The sequence below is a fragment of the Tupaia chinensis genome, unplaced genomic scaffold (genome assembly GCF_000334495.1).
Source record: "Tupaia chinensis unplaced genomic scaffold, TupChi_1.0 Scaffold143584_1, whole genome shotgun sequence".
In the NCBI taxonomy this organism is placed as follows: domain Eukaryota; kingdom Metazoa; phylum Chordata; class Mammalia; order Scandentia; family Tupaiidae; genus Tupaia; species Tupaia belangeri.
This window is the reverse complement of record NW_006203430.1, coordinates 4,619,794-4,638,743: the sequence shown is the minus strand read 5'-3', so window position 1 is coordinate 4,638,743 and position 18,950 is coordinate 4,619,794. Positions and strand designations below refer to the sequence as shown.

Genomic DNA, 18,950 nt, shown 5'->3' with positions numbered 1-18,950 from the left:
AAAAGATTACCAGAAGAAGCAAGCTTTTATTTTTTTTAATTTATTTTAGTTATTATTTTACATATATATATATATATGTATACACACACACACCCATACATATTTCCCCCCCTAAATTTGCTATAGGACATATGCACTCACCAGAGACAGAGAGAGAGAGAGTGGGAAAGTGAGAAAGTAAGCCACCAAGTCCAGGACTCAAACCACCAGTTGGCCATGTGGGAATCCAGCACCCCAATCACCATGCCATCTGCTGGCCCCCAGAAGCAAGTATTTAAAAGTTACTCTAAATAAGAAGATACAAAACTAAAAATTGTAAAAGCTAAATTCTAACTAGAAGAAACTTGATGGCATGCTGTATAATCAGCAACTAGTGTGTTTGGAGTTTCTAATAATACAAGGGGGTTATATAGAAGAACGTGTTTTGAAAAGTACAGATTTTCTTAATTTTTTTTTTTAATCTTTTTTTTTTTTTTTGGAGAGATTTTCACTGTAGGGCGCGTGCGCTCGCCAGACAGACAGAGAGAGACATAGAGACAGAAAGCGAGAAATCACCCCCCAGGGGGGATGGTCACGCCGCAATCCCTTCTCCTCCATTCTCCTCTCGGGATCTTGGGCACGCACGCACATGCGCCCGGCGTGAGTTTTAAGCCACCGGGTCCGGGACACGAACCGCGGTCGACTACGTGGGAGTCCAGCGACATAGCCATTACGCTAACTGCTGGTTCCCAAAAGTACAGATTTTCTTAAGAAATATTAATACAATAAACCTTCAGCCATCTGGTACCCTTAAAGTCAAGTCATTCCAAACAGATTGAGGGATTCCTAGGGATATAATTGTTTATAACAAAAAACTATTTTTAGCATGTGGACTGAAATCATCTTCCAATTTAGCTAAAGCCTTAAAAATGCAGACAACAATGTCCAAAATTCACACATTTCTTCCTTTTTTATTTCCCATTCATCTTTCCCAAGAACTGATAAACCAGACTAAGCAAACAAATATAACGGCACTCTTCTCAGGCCACTTTACCACTTTACAAAATACCTTACCACTGAACACATCTTCCGTAGAGCCTCCTAGCGCTTAAGTTTTAAGTTATACCTACCAAGGGAGGGCTCTACCAAGAATGACTGCCATTACTGACACTGCAGTCAGATTCCACTTCTAAATACACTCAGTGGACCTATTCTAGGCTCTCACTCTTTGTATAATTTGCTAATTTTAATCTTCTTTAGGCTTAAAAACCTGGGAACTAACTGATACAAAATTCCTATAACATTTTAGAAATATTTATGAGGATCACCAGGCTTTTTTTTTTTTTTAAGGTTTCCGCTATAGGGCATGTGAACTTGCAGGAGAGAGACAGAGACACAGTGAGGGGGGAAATGAGAAATCATCCCTCAGGGAGGATAGCCACACCACAATCCCTTCTCTTCCATTCTCCTCCCGTGGTTCTGGGTGCACACACACACACACACACACACACACACACGCATCTGGTGTGATTCTCAAGCTGCCAGGTCCAAGACTAGAACCACAGTTGGCTATGTGGGAGTTCAGCATCTTAACCACCATACCACCTGCTACTCACCCCCCCGCCCCGTTTTTATTTAAAGACATACATTTCCAGACCATGCCCCTAGATTCTGATCAGGAAACGATGAATCACTGTGTGTCCCTTTTCCCCATGTTATTACAACACATAGTGGGAATTGAGAACTGCTGTTAAAAACAAAAGAGTGAATGGTCTCTGCATGAGACCAGAGAGGTAAAATTCATTAAACCATACATGTTATCATACCTGCTTCCTATATCTCGGCTACAGGGGGTCTTCAAAAGGTTCATGGGAAATGACTATAAGGAAAAGCTATGCATAGATTTCAAAAACTGTTTATGCACCAAAATAAACTCATAGTATAACTCCATTTTTCCCTGAACTTTCTGAAGTACTCTCGTATGTGAGATGATATAGTTAAAGACTACTGTTTTAGAAAGTCTGAGAAACTGAGCACAGAAAGGAACAGTTTACAGAGACCTCCGCAGCAGAAGTAAGCAATCCATGATCCAAGTATTATTTGAGTATAAGTACAAATATAAGGCAGAAACAAAAATAAAAGTTTTTAAGTACAGGACACTGTTGGCACTATAATAAAAGGTCTAAAGACTCATCTGATTTGATACAATAAGCAAAATAACGAACTTTCTTTTCTTAAGAGTTTTTTTCTATAGTGCATGTGCGCTCATCAGAGAGACAGAAAGCAAGAAATCACCCCCAGGAGGGACAGTCACACCACAATCCTTTCTCCCCCAGTCTCCTCTCAGGATTTTGTGCGTACACACAAACACATTCATTCTCTCTCTCTCTCTCTCTCTCTCTCTCTCTCTCTCTCTGTGTGTGTGTGTGTGTGTGTGAGTGTGTGTGATTTTTAGGCCTCTGGGTCCAGGACACAAATAGCAGTCAACCACATGGTAGTCTAACAATGTAACCATTACGCCATCTGCTGGTCCCGTAGGCATATATTTTTAAGCAAAATAAAAACACTTCCATAGCTGCATGCAATATGTTAAAGATCTAAAAGAGAATAACTAGTCACAAAAATGATGCAATTTTTCAATAAGACAGAGTAGAAAGCAGTGGTGGTGAGCTGCAGAAATTAACTTTTAAATTGACAATGATTATTTATAAATTAACCACACACACACTCCCACAAGATGAAGATGAGAAAATTTATCTAACAGTTTGTCTGTGGTTAAGGTAACGGAATTAGGGCTAGCCGGTGGCGTGGGGGCCAAGGCAATGAATTCCTCCATGGGTGACCACAGTTCAAGTCCTGGACTCTGCAGCTTGAAAATCAAAATAATTTTTTTTTTTAAAAAAAGGGACCAGCAGTTAGCATAGTGGCTGTGTCGCTGGACTCCCACGTAGTCGACCGCAGTTAGAGTCCCAGACCCGGTGGCTTAAACTCACGCCAGGCACGTGTGCATGCGTGCCCAAGATCCCCAGAGAAGAATGGAGGAGAAGGGATTCCAGCGTGGCCATCCCCCCTAGGGGGTGATTTCTCACTTTCTATCTCTCTGTCTCTCTGGTCTTTCTGGCAAGCTCACGTGCCCTATAGCAGAAACCTCTCAAAAAAAAAAAAAAACTAGGAAAAAAAGATAGTGGAAAGACAAAAGGAAAGCCAGTATCATGTGAGAACTATTTCCCTCCCTCCAGATAAAACCCTATTAATTAAACCAAATTAAACATAATAATAAGGTGCCAAAATTCAAATCTACATAAATTTGGGACATAATCTGCTACCTGAAACAGTCACAGTTGACCCTGGGTCAATAATTCCACTGTTGGGCCTCACACAGTATCGGCGAGGTGCTGTAGTCTTCACTTTGAAACACACTTTTCTATCCGATGGGTTTCGCAATTTAAGATTTGTAGTGACGACATCTGTGAAGGGGCCTGCAAGATTTAAAATTAAAGAAAGGATACTTTAATTGGATTCAAAACAAGAAAAAGCAGATTTCAAAAGTGAATGTATATAACTTCAATTTTAAAGTTATTTGTATTTTCTATATGCATAAATATACCAAATGGCTAACAAGACCTTTCCTCAGGTGAGAGACTTACAAACCAGCTAAATATGTATTGCTTCATCCCTTATAACATTTCACAACATTCCTACAGTAAATATGTATTATTTCTATCAGGAAAAAAAAAGGTTTGAAAGTTCCAGTCTATCAAATAAGTATACAATTGTATTCTTACAGTTTGTTCTTACCAACTCATCAAAAATATCCTATCTTTCAGTGGTCTGCAAACCAGTGCCAATCTTCAAGGTCATTTTACTAAGCCAGCCACAAAAATGTCTCCACGTAAGAACATTACCCTTCTGATAACAGTGTTCCTGCTTCACTTCCATAGATTTGATTTTTCATCCAATCCAATCATTCATTCATTTGCATACCTATTAAGTGTTTATTATGTATAGTATATCCTATGTTTTAGATACATAGTTTTAAGCTTTGATTCCACATTAAATATAAAATGACAAACCAGAGACTCCAAAAAGCTTATTTGATCCTGCCTGAATTAAAACAGTATGAGTACTGAATTTAAAAAAGAAGGGAGGATAAACCATTTTGGTCTTGACTGAAGAAAACCCTTGAAGACAGATTATGCAGATTAGTTTATACAACAGAATAAACACCTGTTCATTTGGAGGTAGAAGATAAACTTTAAAACATGCCTAGACCAGTTCCATGCCACAGCAGTTAGATACAGCTCAAGAGCAGAAGGACCCCATTTGATAAACTCAGTTCAGGCTCACTGGGCCTAAAACATGCCAAGCATAAGCAAGAGTGCCCAAGATCTGATGGGCTAGAAGACTGGAGAAAGAGGATTTCAATGTGATCAGATGCCCCTGGAGGTGCTTATCTCTCCCTCTCTCATGTGCACATACATGTACTCTATCGTGAAAAAGAAAAAAAGTTGCAATGAAAAGCAATAACCATTGGGAGTTGGCAGGTGGCATGGTATTTTAAGGGCACTGGACTCCCACATGGCCAACCATGGTTCGAGCCCCAGACCTGACGGTTTGCTTTCTCTCTAGCCCTCACCACTCTCACTCTCACTCTGTCCCTCTCTAATTTTTTTAAAAAAATAAAGTAAAACATCTCATAAGAAAAAAAGAAAAGCAATAATCACACATTTTTAACCGATCCAAAAATAATTTTAAATTAAAACTATCAGTTTTAAGCCCAGTTTTGATGGCACAGCAGTCCTGCAACATGGCAATGCTGGAAGTCATATGGAAGATGAGAGGTTTGGCTCCTAAGTCAACCTGTGTTCCCCAAGGCAAGGTCACTAAGAAGTACTTAGTTCATGTCCTAAGAAGTGAAATTATTTTATCCTATATTTAATAAAGTTTATGAGTTATAAATTATTTTCTAAGAAATAAAGATTTGGAACTGGGATGAGAGAGAGGAGACAGAATTTACAGAAAATCAGAAGAAAACACATAAAAACAGAGAACCAGTTACAGAAAAACATTTTAATATAACTACTTAAATCAACAGGTATGCATGTTTTTCCAGAAAAATGTATTCTATACCTATGAAGGACAATCTTTTGAACTGCCTGCATAATTATATGGTTAGGCTAATCATTCAATTTTTAGAGTATCTTAAAACCTCTACTGCTGCTTCAATTCCAATTGCTTGTATTTTTTGACAAGCATACAATTAACAGCTCTACCACACAACTGGCATGAGAGACAACTCCAATCTGTTTTACTACATCAATCCACAAAACAGTTGGCTGAAGACACATTTTTTTTCCCTAACCAACATAAACCAAACCACCTAATATCTTTCAGGTGAAAAATACTAAATTTGAATAAAGATACTACAAAATGAATTAGAGTCCAATAAAAATTAGCTTTGGGGAGGGAACATAATTCTACTCAATTAAGGCAAACATGTTTATAGACCACAGATTAGTTTAACACCCATCAAGCCATGAATTCACAGGGAATAAGTTCCAGTAGCTCAGGCTCCTTTCCATTGGTTCTCACAAAGTGTGCTTCTCTGGGTGGAGTAGGCTGGTGCTTTAGGTGAACCTAGATATCTTTCTCTTTGGCTTCTTTCTTTTTCTGGTCATTTTCCTTCACACGTTTTAGGAAGCTATCTCTGCTCTTAGAATGTTTAATATGCTCAATACGCACATTCATGGTCTTGGCAAGAATCTTGCCCTTAACTTGTTTGTTCACTACAATGCCAACCACATGCTGGGTAACATTGTAGACTCTTCCAGTTTTGCCATGGTAACATTTGTGGGGCATTCCTTTTTGAACAGTACCCATTCCCTTAATGTCTACAATATCACCTTTCTTGTAGATTCGCATATATGTCGCCAAAGGAACAGCTCCATGTTTTCTAAAAGGCCTAGAGAACATACATCGGGTGCCTCTCCTCGCCTCTCCTTTCCCTTTGTGTTTGTTATTTTGGTTAATTACTGGAAGATGGCGGTTCTGGCCAAAAGGCTGGAGATACATTTTAAACGTGTAAAACTAGGATTCTTAAAGACAAATTCCATTCCTTAACATTCTCAAACCCTACAAACAACTATAACTAATAATGTCATTTTTAATGATGGAAGAAATTGGCACTTTCAAAGCGATCATCCTGCCCTAGCCTCCCAGTTAGCTAGGATACAGGCATGAACTGTCTTGCCTGATGGGTTTAGGTCTGTGCGGGATCTGAACCAGGCCTTCCCATGTAGCTCCAACATCACAAAGCAGCACCCTATCACCTTTACCACCTTAGCCAGACCAAGAATATAAATCCTTATAGGACAAATTTGACTAGAACTTTAACATTAACAGTAAGCATGGATTAAAATAAAAACCCAACTTCTTAGTAAAATAAATATTTCACAAAATTTTAATTCTGAATAATCTTATATTTTCATAACGTAATCATATAAGGTTCTTAATATTATCTAATTTTTTAATTCTCCCCACTTTGGGGAGATAATAACAATTAACCAAAATTAAGCAATAACTAACTTATAAAATAATCATGTGTCAATTTTCATCAACAAACTCCACAAGAATTCTATGAATTCCAGAACCAGCAGGTGGCACGGAGGTTAAGGCAGTTGGATACCACAGAGCCAACTTAGTGGTTCAAATCTGAGATCCAAAAGTTTGAAAAACACAAGTATGTGTATATGCCCAAAGTTTTAAGAAGGGACTATAGCAGGACCACTGCCCCCCCCAGGGGGGGGGCTCACATTACCTTTCCCCCTTTTCTTCTCTCCTTCTCTCCTCTCTCCCCCACCCACCTCCCCATCCCTTCTCTCTGGTGAGCACACTCTCCCTATAGCGAACTTAAAAAAAAAAGTATATAAATTCTAAAATACTACTTAAATTTTAAGAAGCTGCCCAACAGGTAATATAAATCTTCAATAATAGATCATGTGGTCTTTTTTGACATAAAAATGCAAACTACCTAATGGTGAAGGTATTTCATCAAAAGAAAAAAACTCCACCAATTCAAAACAAAATACTTCACTGGACATGTTAACCTTATGGGTAACTTATAATAAACGCACTAAGCAAATGAACTTGAGATTCTTCTGCTTTACTTTGTCCCTCTAACCCAGACTCTCAATGAAGACTGCGTCTAGCAGGCAGTACAGGACGTGGGTCCATTTTCCTGGTTAAAATGGAAAATGAACAAGTAGTGATGACCATTAGCATGAAAACACCAGATTAAAGGGTCTTGGGAAGAAACAGCTGATCCACTTTTGTGACTCACAGAACCATCTGAGAATCAGATGTAGTAAGTTACATCTTGCCCCAGAAAAATATACATAGGCAAACAGTCACAAAAATTTTATACACTAAATATTGTGGGATGTCAGTATGAAATATGAAGATTGGGCTGGGGGGGAGGGGTGTATGGGAACCCCTGAAGCTGCTGTTTAAAGACCTGATGAAATTAACCTTCATGGTTCCTCAGAGAAGTTATGTAACTTGCTGAAAGTGCCAGTAGCGGTCCTTTAGGAGATATCCTTCCTTACAAGGTATTTTTGTTTGACATTATGACTGGGTGTGTGAACCCTTAATGAGCAGAATCCTCTCCCATGGATCCTAAGTGGATAAACTAAACCTAAAATTCAAAAGCAGTCTGGCAGCCACTTGCTGATTGAAGTAACTCATTTACTCTGATCGTGGAGAAAACTACTTTCTTCTTCTCTCCTCTCTCCCCCTTAGAAAATCTCTTTTCTAAGAATATATGTATTATTTAAAACCTTTGTTTTTTAAAAAAGATTTTTGCGTGGCTGGCAGGTAGCGTGGTGGTTAAGGAGCTGGACTCCTACTTGGCTGACTGGGGTTCGAGTACTGGACCTGGCAGCTTGCTTTCTCACTTTCTCTCTCTCTCTCTCTCTGGTCAAACTAAATAATAATAATAATAGTAATAAATAAAATTTTTAAAAGAGAGAGATTTTTGCTATGGGCCTGTGCACTCGCCGGAGAAAAAGAGAGACAGAAATCAAGAAATCATCCCTCAGGGGGGATGGCCACACTGCAAACCCGTCTCCATTCTCCTTTCAGTATCTTGGGCATGCACATATATGCTCCTAGTGTTAAGTTTTAAGCCACCAGGTCCAGGACTTGAACTGCAGTCCACTACATGGGACCCTTACTATGAAAGCTTTACTATGAAATATGACCCTTTGAGAGGGGCATAGAAAAGAGACCCAAGAATATAAAATTCTATACTGAAATTGTTGTATATAGTAATTATTTACACTTATCAAAAAAATAAATAAAGTGAAAAAATAACCTGGGTCAAATGTTATGTCTCTCCTGTTTGCAAATTGTTAGCAAACTTAAGTCTTCTTTATTCTCCAAATTTCTTTACAGGGACTTTTGTTAGCAAGTGTACTACTGCTGGAAAAAAGGGAATAGGATGTACATTCTGCAATACCAGAAGCGAGCCATGAAATGAACGGCTTCATCCTACCAAATTTTCAAATACTCCACCAGAATTCATGCTGATGAAAAAAAAAAATCTCTTTTCTAAGAATGCATCTATTATATAAAACAGAACTTTATTCTCTTTTTCTTCAAAACTTTAAAAGCTTAGTAAGCCATTACAGAAAATTATCCTACCAACAATGCCACCTATGACACTTGAATCACCAACACAACACAGAGTCTACACTTAAACCACAACCACAACACAGAGTCTCCCCTCCCACTACATTTTTCTGTTTGTATGCAAATATATTCTTATTTTCCCCTTACATCAAAATGTTAAAAAAAAAAAAAAAACCCTGTCAGCACTCTTCACATAACTCTTGCCTTTACTTCTCTTACATTCAAATTTTTTTCATTATACTTAGGTACAAGCATCCAACTAATTCATTTAGGTCATGCAGTATACTCATGTTTAACATTTACACACTAAAAGGCCTATTTCATTATATTTCTTTTTTTGGAGAGGTGTTTGCTATAGGGCACATGCGCTCACCAGAAAGAGAGAGACAAGAGTCACAGAAAGCGAGAAATCACCCTCCCCCGCCGCCTGGGGTGAGGGGGGTGGGGATGGCCACACCACAATCCCTTCTCCTCCATTCTCCTCTCAGGATCTTGGGCACAGACCCACATGCACCCGGCCGAGTTTAAGCCACCGGGTCGACCGCATGGGAGTCCAGCAACATAGCCATTACACCAACTGCTGGTCCTGAGTCTATGTCATTATAAAAATTACTTCCTTTTTATTTCTCCAAATGTCAAAGTGGGGGTTTTACATTAAAAATTATTCCACAATTAGTTTTGGATCAATCCCAGTGGTCTAAGTGATAGGGCACCCCACTGCAAGGTTGAGGGCCACACGTCTTGGTTGGAATTGTGGACCAACCAGAACAGGACATGTGCGGTAGTGCCACACCTACAATCCTAGCTGAGGCTGGGGCTGGGGATCTCAAAGGTGAGACTATAAAAATACCTACCTATCCCCTACTGCCACTACCACTATGCTCATTTGTGTGCTCTCTCATTAAAAAAATAAAAGTTTTAGTTATGTATGTTGGTAGGAAATTTTACATATGAATTTCATCAAGACAGTAAAAGTGGCATTACATAATAAAAAATATAAAAAGATGATACACGGTCAAATAGGTTAAGAACCACTATACTAATAATGCCCTGTTTTATTAAATTGAAAAGTTATTCTTCACAATACTTGGGTGGTTAAACTATGATTTAGAGAAACAAGGAACACAACTGGATATACATGGGAGGTGGTGCAGCAGTAGAGCAATGGGACCTGCAGGGGGAGATCTTGGGTCTGAGTATCAGGACCTCCCTATGCATGCAGGATGTGTGTGCATGTTTGCCCACTGAAGACTCTGTTTGGGGATAGGTCTCTCCCTCCTCTCTTGTCTCTTTTTCAGGGTGTGTACATGTTTGCCCCATTGAAGACTCTGTTTGGGGATGAATATCTATCTCCCTCCTCTTTTGTCTCTTTTTCTCTCAGGGAAAAAATACACACACTGTAAGAAAGAAGGAAAAGTAGGAAAGGAGGAAGGGACAGACAAGTAAGTTAGTTATCATAAAAGATCATATTAATGGTTAACCTTTTAGCAAATAGAGGAAGTAGTAACTAGAAAAGAATACGAAAGGGTTTTCTGGGAAGTTGGCTGAGCTCTATTTCTTACTCTAAATGGTGATTAAGTGGCTACTTCCTGATAATTCTTTGAACTGTACACATTTTTCCCTTACGCAAAACAGTAAGTTTTTTTTTAAGAAATGCTAATCTTTGTAACATACAGAAAACTGAAAAAAGTGAAGAGTTTTGATAAGAAAGTGACCATTTGAAGCAATTTATGTAGGAAACAAGTATTCATTTTTCTGAGGCTTTCTAAAAATTCCTATAAATGAGGAAAATCCTGTCATTTGCCCAACATAATTGTTTAGTTTAACATTAGGAAATAAATATTGAAATAGTCCTTTTTTTGTTTTTGAGAGGTTTCGCTACAGGGCGCGTGCGCTCGCCAGACAGACAGAGAGAGACATAGAGACAGAAAGCGAGAAATCACCCCCCGGGGGGATGGTCATGCTGCAATCCCTTCTCCTCCGTTCTCCTCTCAGGATCTTGGGCACGCACACACGCCCGGCGTGAGTTCTAAGCCAGGGATCTTGGGCACGCACACACGCTCGGTGTGAGTTCTAAGCCACCGGGTCCGGGACGCGAACCGCGGTTGACTACGTGGGAATCCAGCGACATAGCCGTTATGCTAACTGCTAGTTCCCGAAATAGTCCATTTTAAGATCACCTAATACTAGTCACCAATTGCAGATAATGTTTGATACATATTTTCTGACCCAGAAAACACCACTGTTTGTATCATAATATCCCATTTTAAAAATACACACAACATGGGTTACATTTACTTGCACTCTTTCTATTGAAAAAAATTAATTCTCCAATTAAAAAAACATGTACCTTTTAATTAAGTGGGCTATGCTTCTTCAGCTGCCATAATAATCTTGCCACTGAATATTAGGTACTAACTTTGCATTCTCATTGTCACTAAGCCAAATCCTACTCCCAAGCCCCAACTCTTACCATCACACAGAAATGTGACCCAAACAAATATGATTTATGAGTAAAAAAGTTTAGACATATGTTGGGAAAAACTTAATTAACCTGACTTTTTTTAATATAGGAAAATTTGAGGGCAGCTCACTAAAAGGCAGCCCCAAGTGTGACTGACCTGTCTTCTTTGTCTAAAAATATTTTTCTAGTATAAAATGTCCTTTATATTCAGTCTGTATACCTAAAATTCTAGCATTTACAACATGACTTTCTTTTAAATAGTGGAACCTATATTCTCCCAAACCCTCAGCCTTAAAAGGAGCTCCATTAAACTAAAAAGAGCTAAAACTAGAAACATTCTCTAAGTTTTTAAAATGGTTATCATTCTCCTATCTTGATGTGAATTACTGGTAAAAGTTTTCGTGAGGGACAGTCCCTGTGCACAGAGAAAAACACATCCTACACGTAGCCAACCAGGGTTCAAGTCCCAGTCCCACTGGCCTGAAAAACATACTAGGCACAGATGGCCAGGTTCCTGGCGAGAAGAACAACTAAAAAATTAAAAATGTGGCATGACCAGGTCTCATTGGAGAAGTTCTCTGCTTCTCTCTTGTATGTGCACAAATGTCCTATCTGGTATCTGGTCATTGGAGAAGTCATGACATATTTTTGCGTAAGAAAAACAGAAAAATATGTCATGAGTATTCCAACAACCCAGTATTTAAAAATAATTTTTTTCTTGAAATGCCAAGCCAAGTTGCAAAGAAAATAAAGAGGAGGGAGGGGCAACTAGCTTTTCCCCCCAAAGTTTATCATGAAAAACTTCATATAGAGTTGCAAAAATTATAAGCGAACATTCATATACTCATCATCCTCATTCTACGGTCAAAGTTTTGCTATATTTACTCTGAGATGTATCTATTGGTCAAACTCTCCAGCCAGCCAGCCTCTTAATTTCTGATGCATTCCAAAGCAAATCAAAGACATTAGAATAGTCACTCCTAAACTCCTAAGTATGTCTATCATTTTTAACTTGAGCTCAATATTTGTTTACTATAAAGAAAATCAAATCTTAATTCAAAATAAGCAGTAGTATATGACATGGAGTATTTCGGAAACAAATCTCTGGGATGTAGCTTACAAATAAACAGTCAATCTACATAAACATTAATTCATGAGTTCCATGACACCCACTTGCGCTAGCTACTCAAAGGCCCATTTTAGAAAAAAATTCTCCATGAGTCTCTAGCATTTCTGCACATCCTTGCAAATAGAGGTACTGTGGGCTTTTACCCAGACTCTTTTCAAGGATATACATATTAAAGAGGGAACAATCTTAGTGGACCAGCATGTGGTGTGGTGGTTAGGGTGCAGGACACTCCCACATGGCCGACCACAGTTCAAGTCCTGGACCTGGTGGCTTGCTTTCTCACTTTCTCACACACACTCTCTCTCTCTCTGGTCAAGTTAAATGAATGAATAAATAAAATTTTTTTTAAAAAAGTTGCTGTTTTAAAGAGGGAACAATCTTAAAAATAATGTCTTCTTCCTAGGGGCAGGGGCAGGTTTGTTTACTGTGCAATATAATAAAGATAAGGTCTGCTGTAACAAAGGTCAGGTAGGTTTCTGTACAGCCCACTATGCAAGATTCAGGTTCCATGAGCTCAGAATTTCTCGAATATAATGCAAACCCACTAAGTGGGTAGCATCCTCCTGAATCCTTGTGTACCCACATGGAACTTGAGGGCAGGGGCAAGGAAAACCGATATGAACATAAAGCTCATGCTATGAACACCTGCAGTTCCATTAATAATAAAGCACATGGGGACCAGCAGTTACCATAATGGCTATGTCGCTGGACTCCCACGTAGTCGACTGCGGTTCAAGTCCTGGACCCGGCGGCTTAAACTCATGCCGGGCGCGTGTGCCCCAAGAGGAGAATGGAGGAGAAGGGATTGCAGCGTGGCCATCCCCCCGGGGGGTGATTTCTCGCTTTCTGTCTCTGTCTTTCTGGCAAGCGTACGCGCCCTATAGTGAAAATCTCTCTAAATAAATAAATAAAGTACATGTCTCCAACTCAGTAGTCTCCCACCTTCCATAAAACTGTAATAGGATAAGTTTTCAGGCCCTTCACAGATCTTGACAAGGTCTTTCTAAGTTCTTGGCTAGAAAGTGCAGACTACATTAACAGGAAGAACAATGAACCAAAGGTTCAATCTTTGAGGAGAAACATGACTGACCAGGCAATTCACATGGACTATAATCTATACCTGTCTCATGGCACCTCTCTCACTTTTATTATTCATGTACATGTCTTATCTCATTCAACCAGACTACAGCTACTTGAGAAGACACATTCGAGTCATCCCTGAATAAACTGGAATAATTAACAGTCACAGCAACTGCTCAATACACATTTGTTGAGTGGTTATATACTAGACACACAGTTAAATGGTCACATGAACGTTAATTATTTTACTCAATATGCAACAACAAAAATATCAGATATATGCATTTTGTTTCAAATGCTACTACTCTCCATTAATGGTTCATCACTTATTCCAACCAGTTCATTCTTACTCCTTTATCCCACCTTCATTAAAATACAAAAGGTAAAAATCCTAATGAGGAAGCCTGGATGCCCCACTCAAACACATAAACAATGTAGCTGTGGTGATTCAGGTGGTAACTACTTCAATGTCTGCACAGGTTGTAGCAAATTTATCCGTATCATTGATAAAGCAATTTCTCAGTTATGTAACAGTTATGTTGTTAATGTGTCCTACCATGTTAATGTAAAATAATCACATACGTGAAGCACACACTGTATAATACAGTATACAGAATCTCTATTAAAATTTCCACTATAATAGTAGCAATAGGGCCAGGCAGTGACACTTCAGAAATACAACTGGACCCACATGGGAAAAAGGGTCCCACGTTCACATCTCAAGACCTTCCTCAGTATGTAGGACACGGTATGTGCTTGTAATCCAGGCCACATGAGATTCAGAGTGGATCACAATGTAAGAACCCTGTTAGGGATGCCTGTCTCTCTATCTCTCTGCCTCTCATGGAAGAAATAACTTCTCAAGAAAAAAAAAAAAAAATGGCAGCAGTAACCGGCAAAAGCTTCTTCAATAGGTAGCGCTTATTGAGCACAAACCATGTGTCAATAATTTTGCATACACTGTATCATTTAACCCTCATAACGAATCTATAAAGTAGATACTTTTTTTTTTAATTTATATTCCACATTTTACTGACAATTCAACTCAGAGAAGTTAAGCACTAGTCAATGGTTCTTGTCAAAGCAATGGAAAACGTAGTCAAACCAGATACGGATTCACAGGTACTACCTAACTATATTTATTTTCTAAAACATAAGCATTCCAGCTAGATTTCTGCAGCATTAAAGCGTGAAACTACAATCAAATTAGTTACATATGAGAAAAAATTTTAATGGATATTGTATTTCCTTTGGTCTCATAGGTCAATGTTGAACATTTCCTGAAAAAAGTACCAAACCCTGATAAAATCAACCTTTACATCCAAAAAACCCTCAAAACACTTTTATTACAATTTTTTTTTAATGAAGTGACCTAAGACCAGCCAGAATATCCTGTTAAGATAATGTGCTCCAGAGACTAGGGACACCTGGGAAACCCAAGACTGACTCCTCACTCAAATTAAAGGTCATGGTTGATGGTGTATGCCTATAATCCCAACTCAGAAAAAATGGGGAAAAGGATTAGGCAATAGAGTGAGAATCTGTCTTTAAAAAAAAAAAAAAAAAAAAAAAAAGCACTGGACATGGTAATAAGCACCTGTGGCTGTGAGGCTCAGACCAGAAGTTGGCAACAAGCCCGGTTCTTTTTTCTTTTTTTCTTTTTTTTGGGGAGTGGGTGGGTGGGGTCATCTTAATTTATTTACCTTTTCTATATTTTTTCCAAACACACTGAAATTAGACTTGATGCAAGTTCCATGAAGATTAAGTCTTTTGTTTTATTCACTGCTGTATCCCCATATGCCCAGCAGTAAGAACAACGTCCAGCATAATGGTACTGAATAAATATTACTGTACAATATTTGTTGTGCAAATAGAGTACCACTTTCTGGAAAAGAAAATGAGTTTCCACTCTATTAAAAAAGACTTAGGTATTAAAGTACTAAAAAATATCTCTTTATAAGATTTCACTAGCATAATTACAGCAGTATGGATCTTGAGATTAATGCAAAAGCAAGACTTTGCAAGTTTATTTATGTCTCTAATATCTAACGGCTTTAATTACTTAAACCGCTTCATTGTCCCTGTTTATCCTCTTTTTTTTTTTTTTTGAGAGGTTTTCGCTATAGGGCACATGCGTTCACCAGACAGAGAGAGACATAGAGATAGAAAGCGAGAAACCACCCCCCAGGGGGGATGGTCATGCCGCAATCCCTTCTCCTCCATTCTCCTCTCGGGATCTTGGGCACGCACGCACACGTGCCCGGCGTGAGTTCTATGCCACCGGGTCCGGGACGCGAACCACGGTCGACTACGTGGGAATCCAGCGACATAGCCATTACGCTAACTGCTTGTTCCCTGTTTATCCTTATTATATAATCAACAGTTCCAGAATGAATCATGAAAAATCTCCAAAAATCCACTTAATATAGTAGTTTGTGGCCATTTAAAAAAAAAAAGTTTTTTCACTCTAGAGGCCTAAAGTTAGTCAGAAATAGTTTGGGGGGGGGGAGGCAGTAGGTAGTAGCATGGTGGTTAAGGGCACTGGACTCCTACATGGCCGACTGTGGTTCAAGTCCTGGACCTGGTGGCTTGCTTGCTCTCTTCTCACTCTCTTGTTCTCTCTCTCTCTCTCTCTCTCTCTCTCTCTCTCTCTCTCGTTCTGTCCCTATCTGGTCAAATTTAAATAAAGTTACATAAAATAACTCTTTAAAAAATAAAAAAAGAGTTAGCAAACAGGGACCACTAGGTCTTTTATTTCTTTTGTACTACTTTAAAAAAGCATAGTATTGGTCTGTGCACATAGTTTACCCATTACCTTCCCATAAAAAAAATAAAAAAAAAAACACCTAAATCAAAAGTCAAAACAATTACTCTCTTCATTCCTTTGGAAGCCTGTTGTTAAAAGAAAGGAGAGACTATGTTTTGCTTTAGATTTTTGTACTACAACTTCTTTTTTAAAAAAGCATAATGTAGTGTCCAGAAGATCTGGACCAGCAGATAGCATAATGGTTATGTCCCTAGACTCCCACGTAGTTGACCACAGTTCGAGACCCAGATTCAGTAGGTTAAAACTCACACCAGGTGCACGTGCAGACATGCCCAGACCCCCAAGAGAAGAATAGAGGAGAAGAGATTGTGGCATGGCCATCCCCCCAAGGGGTAATTTCTCACTTTCTGTCTCTGTCTCTCTCTCTCTCTGGTGAGTGCACATGCCCTATAGCAAAAACCTCTCTAGAATTAAAAAAAAAAAAGATATAAAGCCATTAAAGAGGTAACTGACCTTGGGCAAATCATTTAACTTCTATAAGCCCAGTACAACCCCCTACATTTTAGAATAGGCAAATGATCTCTAAAGTTCCTCTCAGTTTTAAAATTGTGTGACATTAACAACTTCATTTTGATGCAGACACTGTGACCTAAATAGTACTGGTGCCACAATCCTGAAAACAAAGGGGAGACAATAATAAACTGTCATTATACCAAACAGGGCATTTTTGATTTGCAATATTTTATGTAAGTTATGTCCTTCCACTCTGTAAGCTCTTAAAGAAAAACAAAATGTACACATACATTTTTAAATTATGTGAAAAAGAACAATGCTTGCATTCAAGGCTGAATGTTAAAGTCCATGAATTTCACATCGTTTTTGCTTATTTCACCCCTAAGTGAAAGAGATAGAGACAGACATGACCACCAGCATGGTCCTGACACTGCGATCCATCCCCAGTCTCAGACAGCCCTAGATCATGGGTATGCACATGCTGGGCTTAAGTACTCAGAGAGGCCTCCAGACACAAACTCAGAACCTTCCCATGTGGGTCAGCATCTCACAGCATCACATTTTAACTTTTCTAAAAGTTTATGTATTTATTTAAAACAAAAAAAGTTTATGTATTTCTTCCGTAAAAGAGGTAGTGACAGGACATCTTTATTAAAATAGAAATATATGGTCCCTACCTGAAGTTTAACTTTTAGAATCTAGATAGGTAGATAAAATAGAAGAGCATGCTATTTAGGGAGAACTTCTGAAATAAGTTTTGTACTATTTACACATCTAAAGCTCTTGTTGGAAGCAAATTATTTGCAATATGAGAAAAACAATCACAATAATTTTGATGAAAAAAGCACAAAAAGTTAAGAATGCAAAACATATACAAAGAAATGTATCAAAATGTTTATAGGAAGAACCAATGAATAATTTTTATTTGCTTTAAACTATTTCTACATCAAGCACTGATTTTATAATCGAAAGGGATTTTAAACACTTATTAGCTTAATTTACTCATTAAGACCTTTTATTTGTAAAGCCCTGGATGAAAAAACTAAAAAGATTCCAAAAAATAAAAATCTTCTGAGGATTGTTTTGCAGAGGTTTTTGGCAATGGGAATAGTATTCAGAAAACCAGACCAAGAGATTATTTTCCACTACCAGTTTTCTAAAAGAGTGAAACTTTTTCTCAGGGAAACAAACTAAACGGGAAATGCATACTACAATTTAGAACAGCAGTCCCAGGCCAACCAGTACAGGTGGCTGGATCCCACACAGCCAAGTGCGCAATTCAAGCCCAGGACCCAGCAGCTTGAAAAATAGGGCATCAAGAGGCAAATGGAGAAAAAAGTACTGCAGTATAGCCATCTTCCCAGGGAAAAAGACCTCAATCTCTCTCTCTAGCAAGTGCACATGCCCTATAGCAAAATAAATGAATAAATAAAGCAGGGCTTTTTGGCACCAAAGACTGGTTTCACAGAAGATGATAAGATGACTTTTTGTCGGGGGGGGGGGGCCGCAATTCAATAACATTATACTATTGTGTGCTTTATTTCTGTTATTATTACATTGTACTATATAATTAAATAATTATACAATTCACCATAAAGCAGAACCAGCAGGAGTCCTAAACTTGTTTCCCTACTAGATGGGCCCATCTAGGGGTTCCTATGAGAAGAACCTAATGCCACTATGGATCTGACTGGAGACAGAGCTCAGGCTGTAATGCAAGCAATGGAGAGTGGATGTAAATACAGGTGAAGCTTTGCTCACTCCATTCACCTGCCCCTCACCTTGCCACAGATCAATACTGGAGGTTGCAGACCCCCAATTTAAAGGTATCCTATACTTTTAAAATATGGCAGACACTCAATTCATGTTATATTATCCAAGCACTAAAATGAAATTTACATATATGTATATTCATATGTGCATCATATATACATGTAAGAAATATACAGCTACAAAATTAAGGACTTTCAAACAGATCCACGAGAAAAATGTCAAATTATAAACTGATGCTTTTAAATGCCTCTCATATTAACAATTCTTATTTAATTTACAAGTCTTTTTTCAACATAGTAATCCAATCTGTGTCCTTAAAAGGCTGAAGTACACATAACTAAACATCTCATTCCTTTAAACATCAATTTTGATAACAGATACTGGGCTGGTTCCATGGCCTCATGGTTAGAGGAGCCAGAACATGGCTGACCACAGTCAAACGCTGGCCCTAGTAAAACATGCCAGGCACATAAGCATGTGTGCCCCAAATTCTGAAAGGATGGAGAAATGGAGAAGTGAGTGGAGTGCAGTGAGACCACACTCTTTTGGGGGGATGC

General features: G+C 38.5%; 1 protein-coding gene across 2 annotated transcripts in view; it reads right to left on the bottom strand.

The window, feature by feature from the left end:
- Window positions 1-18,950, bottom strand: part of VAPA (VAMP associated protein A) — a 49,959-nt gene that overhangs the window by 19,117 nt on the left and 11,892 nt on the right. For both annotated transcript variants that reach the window (XM_006164031.3, XM_006164032.3), the window contains exon 2: window positions 3,306-3,458. In XM_006164031.3, the coding sequence (XP_006164093.1) occupies window positions 3,306-3,458 (153 nt within the window). The remainder of the gene's footprint in view (window positions 1-3,305; window positions 3,459-18,950) is intronic.